The 10,597-nt window shown below is 32.4% G+C and overlaps 2 protein-coding genes across 2 annotated transcripts; both read left to right on the plus strand.

The window, feature by feature from the left end:
- Positions 1-751: 751 nt before the first annotated feature.
- On the plus strand, positions 752-1,483 carry LOC143605523 (non-specific lipid transfer protein GPI-anchored 26-like). The gene is made up of 2 exons (XM_077081607.1): positions 752-1,155; positions 1,308-1,483. The coding sequence occupies exons 1-2, from the start codon at positions 801-803 to the stop codon at positions 1,481-1,483; spliced, it is 531 nt and encodes a 176-aa protein (XP_076937722.1). The 5' UTR covers positions 752-800.
- Positions 1,484-6,985: 5,502 nt separating this feature from the next.
- LOC143605522 (uncharacterized) lies at positions 6,986-9,930 on the plus strand. The gene is made up of 3 exons (XM_077081606.1): positions 6,986-7,625; positions 8,278-9,257; positions 9,700-9,930. The coding sequence occupies exons 1-3, from the start codon at positions 6,986-6,988 to the stop codon at positions 9,760-9,762; spliced, it is 1,683 nt and encodes a 560-aa protein (XP_076937721.1). The 3' UTR covers positions 9,763-9,930.
- The last annotated feature ends 667 nt before the right edge of the window (positions 9,931-10,597 follow it).

Consider the following 10,597-nt stretch of genomic DNA (forward strand, 5'->3'; position numbering starts at 1 on the left):
AAAACAAAAGAATATAAAAATAAAAACTTTATGGTTTTTGATTTAATTTTTTAAAGAGAGACCATAAAATATAAAAAATGTTAGAGAGAATAATATGCTAAAATTGTTAAAGAAATTGAAAGTTTAAAAAAGAGAGTATGACAAGTATGAGAAAATGATAACGTTTAGCCTAAAGCATTTATATTCCATTAAAGAATATTGATAATTACTTTAACTTGCTCTTTTGTTTATCATACTTATAGCAAAAAACACCACCATATAACCAACTCACTTGTGCTTGCTTCAGCCTTCAGCTTTCGTAAGTGCACAGATTATGTCTCTTTAATTCCAACACTTGTATAATAATAATAATAATAAAAGACTAAAAGTAGATTCACTTTTTCTTTCTTTTAACTTTCAATAACCATTTCATTAATTTATAACTATATCCTGAATAAAAAAAATATAGACGCATTTATCCAATGACCCTCTAGATCGATATGCCAAGATGTTAAACACAAATCGTTGACTCCAAAACGAATGAATACCGGTAAAACTAACAAACCAGTACGAAAATAAATATAATAATATAATATACTAAGTACAATTTTCACCAAAATATAATATATTGATACAAAGATGGGTTGTTGCATCATGCATGGGTTAGGAGCATAGTTGGTAACCTAAATGCAACCTCTCTCACCTCAGCGGTTGAGTTTGACTTTTCTTCTCTAACCTCCTCCTATAAATGAAACTAAAAAACACCCCCTTTACAATCAAATTACCAACCATTTGAATTTTGAAGCACTCTTTCAAACCAAATGCTCTCTCCAATGGCACACAATAAAACACACCACACTCCATTTTTAAAGTCAATAATCCTAGTAGTCGCAATAGTTGTGTTATGTGATTGCGTAATGGCACAATCGTCTTCAGGATGCACGAACGTGATCATTAGCATGTCTCCATGCCTTAACTACATTACTGGCAATTCTTCGACCCCCTCCTCAGGGTGTTGTACCCAATTAGCTACTGTGGTCAAGTCGAATCCACAGTGTCTGTGTCAGGTTCTGAACGGTGGTGGTTCGTCCTTAGGCCTTAACATTAACCAAACTCAAGCTATTGAGTTGCCTAAGGCTTGCGATGTCCAAACACCTCCAACTAGTCAATGCAATGGTAATATCTCTTACAAACTTAACACTGTGTATGTGATCAAATATTTAGCCTGGTGTATTACTTTTATATGTAAAACTAAAGGACTTTATGAATTTCTTAAACTTAAATCAAGCTTATACATGTTCTTACATAATCTTTTGAAATTCAAACAGCTGGATCTCCGGGAAGCTCGCCAACAACACCTTTTTCAAATAATCCTTCTGGTTCAGGCGGTGGATCGAATACCGTACCATCGGGTAGTGGCTCATCACACGTGATGTCTTCACAGTTAGCAGTTGTTCAAGTTTTGTTTTCTTTACTAGTTGCTTCATATGCTATCATCATCTGAAATATGTTTTCGTGATCTATAATTTGCTTCGTGTTTGATTCATTTGTCATAATATTTATGATGTAATGTACTTGATTCTTTTTGCCATCAGAACATGTATCTTATACATTCATCAAAAGTTGTTCAATAAAGCAAAAAGGTTAAATTTAATAATATACATAATAAAATATCTTAGCAAGAATAATTTGTATTTATATTTTAAAAGAAATGAAAATGGAAGGTTGTGAATCTATACCAATTAAGAAAAAGATAATGCTAATAACATGTGGAAAATTGTATTGTTTTAAATGGTATAGATATATAGGGGAGGGATAATTTGATAACCTTGTTAAATTTTAAGAAGTTTGAGAATCAATTATGACCCGACATTGAATTAGATTAAATGGATTTGTGGTTGTAATTAAATCATAATATAAAAATGAGAGAGGTGAGAGAAACAATAATATTAAATGATAAAAGGGTGTTTATAAAAAAAATACCCACACCATCTTTAGGCTGGATATATGGGGGGCATCAAAGCTCCTCCACATTACCACGTCAGCATTACGTGGGCACCGAGGGTTTCGAAACCTTTCTTCATAACGCTTCGTTATGGTTTAAAGCCCCTTAGACACCCCATTATATATATATAAATATATATGTATGTGTGTGGATGAGAGGAAGAGAGAGAGAGAAGACGTCGTGAGAGGAAGAGAGAGAGAGAAGACGTCGGTCGTCCTCTTAACGCCAACACCCTTCGCGCCCGCCTCCACCGCCCCCTCCGGTGGTGTTTCCCCTCCAACGGCGCCCTTTCTCCCCCTTGAAGACGCCCATAGCGTGTAGTCTTATAGAAAGGTCAATACATTATATCATATTTATTTTTCCTATAATAAACGAATTTTTTTAAAAAATAGATTTTTTTACAACATTTTTTGTATTTCAAGTAATGTAGGTGCTCTATTACACTGCACAATATGTGATTACACATTTCTAATAAATGACTACCACATGTTTAAATAGATAGAAGCTTCAAAAATCGTTAGTCTATTTGTTCGAAAATACCATAACTTTATAAATTACCCAAATTTCTACACAATTCATAAATGAAACAATTTATAGAAATTACATCTACAACAATTACACAATTTACCTAAATAATATCGACACTAATTACACAAATTGCCCATATTACCTTAATTGCCCGAATATGAAATGCACAAATTACATAAATTATCAATTACATACTCTACACAAGGTACATAAAGTACAAAAACACAAATTACACAAGTTAATCAAACTATGTAACCTACATATATTACGTATGTGTAGAAAAAAAATCAAAAAAAAATTATTGCGTTGCGTTCTTTTGAGTTCTTAAAACTCAAAGTTGTTATCAAAAGAAATCTCCTATATATATATATATATATATATGGGAGATTTCAAATGAGAACCCTTTGAGTTTTAAGAACTCGAAAGAACTCAGTGTAACGATTTTTTTTACACATGTGTAATATATGTAGGTTACATGCACATAAAAAATTAACATAATTTTTTAAGCACCGAGTTGACTTTTTACACATGTGTAACGGACGTAAAAGTTAGCGTAACCACTTACATCTTTATTCTCTCTCATATTTTGACTTTTTTTCCAGATTTAATTTCAACTACATATTCCAATTCATTTAATTAAATGTGTGGCCTAAAATTGAGTTCTTAAGTTCTTAAAACTCAACATGGTTCTTAAAAGATCCCTCTCCTATATATATATATATATATATATATATATATATATATATATATATATATATGAGAGATATATTGAAAACTTTGTTGGGTTTTAAGAACTTAAAAACTTCATTCTTAACCACACATTTAATTAAATAGATTAAATTATGTTGTTGAGATTAAATATGATTAAAAAAATAAAATAGGAGAGAGAATAAAGATATACAGTAATTACACTAATTTAAACGTCCGTTACACATATGTAATAAGTTGACTCGGTGCGTAAAAAAATATGTAAATTTTTTACGTACATGTAACCTATATATATTACGTATATGTAAAAAAATAAAAAAAATTATTACGTTGAGTTCTTTCGAGTTCTTAAAATTCAAAGTCGTTCTCAAAAAAAAATCTCCCATAATTGAGAACTATAAGATCCATTTTAGACCACAAAAATAAAAAAAGAGTAAAAAAACAAAAATTCTTATTTATCATTCTGGTTTCATAAAAAAACAGAAAAAAAAATTCTCGGTTTAGCTAAATTATACATATATGTATAATATGTATATATATGTGCACATATGTTTTTTATACAGATATGTATAATTTAAGGTAAATGATAAATATACATATGTGTACATTACGTGACTAGAGATTAAATAAAATTATACACATGTGTATAGGACAAGCTATAATACTAATTAATTAATTTTTTTTTTTTGTGTTTTTTTTATGAAACCGGAATGAAATACAAGAATTTTGGTTTTTTTTTTACTTTTTTAAAATTTTCATTTTTTTTGCTTTCTAATTTTTTAAATATTTTTTTAGAGGTTTTTTTAGTGGTCCAAGATAGTTTTCAAAATTCTTAATTTGCAAAAGGTTCTCTTAGAATCCTTACCCTATACACACACACATAAAGAGTTCAAATGAAAATAAGAAGTTTCCTAGGAATGATAAAAATCAATAGATTTTTGTCATGTGACATTACAACCTATGGTGTAAGAACAATTCTATGAAACTATATCCGTTTTTAGTAATTTTAAATCTTAACCATTAATTAACATGATTCAATGACTATGATTTATTCATAGCCTTCCTAGGATAGCCTGAGTTCGTTGACTGCGCAAGGCTGATCCCTACACACACACATATGAAAAGGGTTCAAATAAGAATAAAGAGTTTCTAGAAATGGTAAGAACCAATAGATTTTTGACATTTGGCATTAAAACTTATGGTAAAAGAATAATTCTAGGAAACTATGTCGGTTATAATGGTGAAAGAGTAATTCTAGGAAACTATGTCAGTTTTTGCTGATATTAAATCTCAACCATTGATTAACATGATCCAATGGCTAAGATTTATTCCTAGCCTTCCTAAAAAACTACTTCTTTTTAGGATAACCCTCCCCATTTATATCTATAATATATATAAATGAAAACCCTAAAATCCTACGTATCGCGATGTGGTCGCCCCCCCCCCCCCTTTTATGAAAGCCACAATATTGCTTGATTTTTAAATTGAGGCCTATCATTGATTTAACCCAAATTTATGGGTATGGGTCTTACCAAAACTAGATAGTTCTTAAACGGGTTATAACATCCCATTAAATTAAAAATTAATCTTACCAATTATTTGATATGAAAATCCTATAAAATAGGGATATACTAAAAGATATTATTTATAATTAAGAAAAAATTTTATAATAAAGAAAATAAACTGGTAATGGGTATCACCAAACCATATGTCTTTTAAACCAGATTATAATATATCATTATTTGTGAAACCATTTTATCATCAAAACTCAAGTATATTAATTATTAAATTTCTTACAATAAATAAAATTAAAATCCAAATATATATATAAATATTAAAAATGAATAATGTAAAAAACAACTATAATTGTAATACGGGAGATAAAATCTAGTATATATATATTCTATCCGCTACATTTAGAATTCAAAGCACACCAATTTTCTAGCCATTTTTTCAAAACAACTATAATTTTTAATTTAAATAGATTCACATACCATATTCATAAGTTTCAATTTGTTTCCCATTTTTAATTTAATTAATTTGTTTTCCCCTTCGTCTTTTTATCTATAAAACCACACTATCTTTTTCGCCTACATTTCAATTTATTTCTTTATCTAAAGTCTATTTCTTTATCTAAAGTTTAAACACGCTGCCATCATTTCATTAAATTATTAGAAATAGAATAAAATAATTCGGTATGTGTTGGATAAGGATAACTAACCGGCATTGTTTGAGAATTCTAAGGGATTAAGGGATATAGTACAATGTTGGATAAGGATAACTAACCGGCATTGTTTGATAATTCTATGTGTTGGATAAGGATAACTAACTTGGATTAAGGGATTCACGAGTAATGAAGCATATAGTACAAGTTTAAATGACAAAAGGGTCATTATAACATCAAAAGTCACATGTTTTTTAATTTGTTTTAAAATAGTTACAGTTTTCCCCCCTCAACTATAATCATTTATTATTGTTTTACAACGATCAATCCAAGTTACATCGAAACAGATGGCAAGCGGACAACAAGCTGCGCCGCTACCCTTTTTTGAATCGCAAAACATCTTTTGTAAATTTAATGTATAATTACAATTATTACCCTTAATCTTTCACTCATGCTTTATTTATATTTTCATTTTTAACCCAACCCCCCCCCCCCCCCAATGATTTTTAAGCGTTAATAACTTTTTTATATGTTAATATTTTTTTAAAAAAATTGTACCATAAAAACGAGCATATTTTTCTTTTTAATTTGAGTATGATATTGTTATAGTTTTTTTCAGTAAAATAACATTTTGCGTAAGGGTGTTTACGGTATGGTTTTGATGGTTTTCAAGTTAAACCGTGAACTAAACTGTTAGTAACGGTTTTTTTGTCATCGTAAACCAAAACCAAACCATTGAAAATTGAAAACGACTGGCCAAAAGCTAAAGAAAATAATCAACTGGGAAATCAAACCACTGACCGGTTTGAACGTTTTTACGGTTTAACCAAACAATGAGCACCCATACACTTGTTACGTGATTACCAAGTCTATGTGTCCCGCTGCATCACGCGTGCACTCGTCTAGTATAATACAATATGAATTGAATTATAAGGCAATATTAATTAAACATTAGTGCAAATAAGTACCACCCTATCAACGAAGACAGTGACGCTATTGATCGTCTATTTATTAAAAATATCGTAACCATTATAAATATATAAACCATATTTTCAAAACCTAAAATAGTATCCGGTATTCATAAAATAACGGATAAGAGTGTCGAGTACTCGTTTTCAAACCGATTACACCGCAAATGAGCCTACCGTCTAAAGCAAACCACATTACTTATTCGGTTTTAGATCAAAACCAACTAGGATTTCAATTTCAGAAATCTGATTATTTTTTTAATTGAATAACAGAACGTCAAACAACGGATATCGAACTTATATATATGTCCTCGTTCTAACCGGTTGGGGTCCTGAACCAAATTAACAGAAACCAAACCCATAGATATGCTAAACGAAAAACATCCAAATAAGAATATGGAATCGCACGTGTCTCGTGGGTAACAAAGCTGCGTGTTTCACTCGCAAACAAAATGAAATGATATTATTTTGTTTTGATTTTCTTGATCCAGCCAGAGACAGATATCTATCTGTCTTTCAAATCCCTAATCGCAATAAATTCTTTTACATATTTTCATTTGGGCTTTCTTTTCTTGATTTCTCAATTCAATCATTACCCATTTCGATCCCGAATCCAAAACCCTAGAACAAGCAATGAATCGGCGGTTCTGGACAATTAATACTTTAATTTGTGCTTTTCTTGATCTATTCGTAGCATATTTCCTACTTTGCGGCTCAACAATCGCTTTGATTGCTCTAAAGTTTCTGAACTTATTCGGCTTCAGCTTCCCACCTCTTGAAAATGGAAACCCTTATCCCAATTCCAATTTCAGAAGCTTACTTGTTGATTGCCCGACTGATAAGATCGCCTCTGTTCAGTATTCAGTTACTCGACAGTACCCGTTTGATTCGGTCTTCTATACACCCCAAATTTGTGATTCAAGAGGGGTTAATTATGGAAATGGAGATGGGTTTTTGGAATTGGAAGGTGAGGGGTCTTGCGGGTCGAAATTGGGGGTTAGAAAGTTTAGGAATGGAGGTGATGAGTCTGGAGTTAGGATTGATAGGGAAAGAGGGTTTGATGTGAAAGGGAAAGGGGCTTTGAATTATCGGTTACGTGGCGGTTTTAGACGGAGACGGAAGTCGGCTTTCGATAGTGGGAAGCGCGGGGCACTAACGGTAACGGCTTCACCTAACTGGATTACTTGTGTTGATCAGCAAAGTGGTAATGATAATGAGAGCGGTGGACCGGATGGTAGCAGCTCGGTTCTTTCTGGTGCTAATAACTCTAACTGTGAGTACTCGAATTAGGCGTGTAAACAAACCTAATGTATTTGTTTAACTTTAACGAATAAATGATTGAAAATGAAGATTAACAAACGGGGTTTTCTTGTTCGTGTTCATTTGTTAAAATGAATGTGCTTGTGTCCGTTTATATTCGTTCGATAACAACATAAATGAACGGTTTATGAATGTAGACGAACATGACTGATCATAGATGAATGAACTTAAACAACCATAACTGAGTGAACACCAATAACTAATTTATCTCTTGTGCCTAAAAATCAATATAAATTTACCAGTAAATTGTCATGAGTATGTTTCAATTTCTTAAAAATAGACAAAGTTGCAACTGACTAAGAAATTTAATGAATGTATAAATGACCAAAGTTAAACAGATGTAAACGTATAAAAAAGCTTGAAGAAATGAACGCCCACGAACATAAATGAGCAAACAGATATGTATTCAAGTTCATTCATTTAACTAAATGATCAAAACGATGTTGCTCGTTTTCATTCGTTTATCCAATAAATGAACATAAACGGATTTCTAGTCAAATAGTTCACTTAATGTTTGGTTCGTTTACATAACTGTTATTATCTATTTCAATATGCAACCCCAAAGGCCGAAACACCTCCTAATATTGTCGTTTGGTTGGTTTTAGACGAAGCCGAGACTCCAAATCCCATGGCAGTTAAATTAGATGAGGGGATAGTATTCGGGGACCTGCAGAAAATGATCCCAGTTAATGAAGCCGATAAAGACAAAGTGATCATTCAGCTAACGCGCCAGTTAGAAGAATCACAAACAGCACGAGCAGCCCTTTGTATTGAGCTTGAGAAAGAACAAAACGCGGCTGCAACCGCTGCAGATGAAGCAATGTCAATGATCCTTCGGTTACAGGAAGAAAAGGCATCAATCGAAATGGAAACACACCAGTTTCAAAGAATGATTGAAGAAAAATCAGCTTATGATGAAGAAGAAATGAATATTTTAAAAGAAATTGTTTTAAGGCGTGAACGTGAAAAACACTTCTTGGAAAAAGATGTTGACGTGTATAGGCAAATGATACGCGTTGAACACGATGAATATTTTAATCAAGGTCCCGACTTTATGTTACATCATGTTAATATGAACATACCCGAAAAGAAAGATTCAAGATTTGGTCAAGATGTTGACCTTTTGAAACGAGAGGAGCCCGAGAGGACTATAGATATTGTAGAGGAAGAACCAGAAAAAGGTTCGCGCGTGTATGATGTTCATGTGATTGACAATGAGTCAAAGTCAATTGATGGGAAGAAGCAGGTTGACCGGAAAACGGGTGGGTCAGAGGTGAGTGCGCGGCTGCCACCTATCAGTGGGTCGAAAAGTAGTTTAAGGAGGAATTCCACGTCAGCATTGGATAATGAAAGGACTAAACTTGACACTGAGGTTGAATGGTTAAGAGAACGCTTGAGGGTTGTGCAAGAGGGTCGGGAAAAACTAAACTTTTCGGTTGAGAATCGGGAAAAGGAAGGCTTGCAGTTGCAGCTTTTGGAGGATATTGCCCGACAGCTTCAGGAGATTCGAATGTTGACCGAACCCCGAATGTTAACGGAACCAAGGACCGCACGTCAAGCTTCTCTACCTCTTCCTTCTTCTAAGGTGGTTTGTTTGACTTCTTTTTTCTCTTTGCATATGCATCACGTTTGATCTTTGAAGCCATATTTATCTTGAAAGTCAACTTAGGCTGCTTGTGTAGACTGTAGTAATTTAAAGATTTGTTTGGACTTTAAAGATTGACAAACTTGAAAATCATTACTTGTTATTTTAGTAGAGTTAAGAAGTGATAAAAAGATGTAATTAGGATTTACGACCACTTAACTTACCTTTGTTGATGCTAATGAATTTGTTGCGATTAACTTGGCATTGTTAATTTGGACTTAGAGTAACCAATGTTGACGAAGTAAAAGTATGATTTGGCTGAAGTGTAATTTTGTGTTCACATAAGTATCCAATGTGTAAAGGTTTAGTTACTTGTATGGTGTCGTTATATATAGATGCTCGCATACATATATGATCCAAGGCTGATATATGATTTTTGCAGGGTTCGACGAAGAAAAAGCGATGTAGAAGTGTATCTTCTTCAGGACACGCGAAAAGCTCTTGAAATGTATGTTTATCAAGGTTTTGAGGGTTTGAAGTTTGAACCTCGAACACCAAGGGATCAGAAAGGATCGGGAAGTCGAGCAAATATGTAATTATTGATTTAGTGTTTTGGATATGATGTATGTTGTTGTGAATAGTAGTTTCAGTTAGCATGTGTTAAATAAGCCTCTGGAAGACACAAGTATTACAATAGTAAATGCTCTTTTGTTTTTACATGTTTTGTTTGGTCAGTTTTCTATTGGTATGCTTTTGACCTTTAGGAAGTTGGACGTTATGTAACATTTTTATTAGCATTTTTTTTTCTTGACTTTTAGGAAGTTATGGGACAGCTACAGACAATAGTTGGGGAAAATGCAAATGGAAACAACTACAATAGATCAAGTAGTCCATGTATGAAACACAAAAGGTTTTTAGTGTGAGTGGTGGTCATAACTTATAAGTTATCAACTTATCCTTTATCCTTTCACATAACAAGTAATCCAAAGCATCTTTGTTTAATTTTCATAAGTTATAAGTCATAAAAAGGTAAAAATAAGGAATCCCAAACGTTTAACCACCATAAGTTATAAGTCATAAAAAGGTAAAAATAAGAAATCCCAAACGTTTAACCACCACGTACAAATGAATACACTCAATCACAAAAAGTTTAATCACCCAAACCCATTACACCACCTATCCCATAATAAACTCTCCCGCTTTGCTTTATTCCTAACTCATAAGAAGCTCAAAGCCTCAAGGTCTTTTTGGTTTTGTCATAATGGAATGAATGAGAGAATGGGATAGACGTGGGAATGAAATGAACAAAGGAATGGAATAAATCATTACTATTTATTGTC

The sequence above is a fragment of the Bidens hawaiensis genome, unplaced genomic scaffold (assembly GCF_021521415.1).
Source record: "Bidens hawaiensis isolate Kalapana, Puna unplaced genomic scaffold, B.hawaiensis_p1.1 tig00070015_1, whole genome shotgun sequence".
Classification (NCBI taxonomy): domain Eukaryota; kingdom Viridiplantae; phylum Streptophyta; class Magnoliopsida; order Asterales; family Asteraceae; genus Bidens; species Bidens hawaiensis.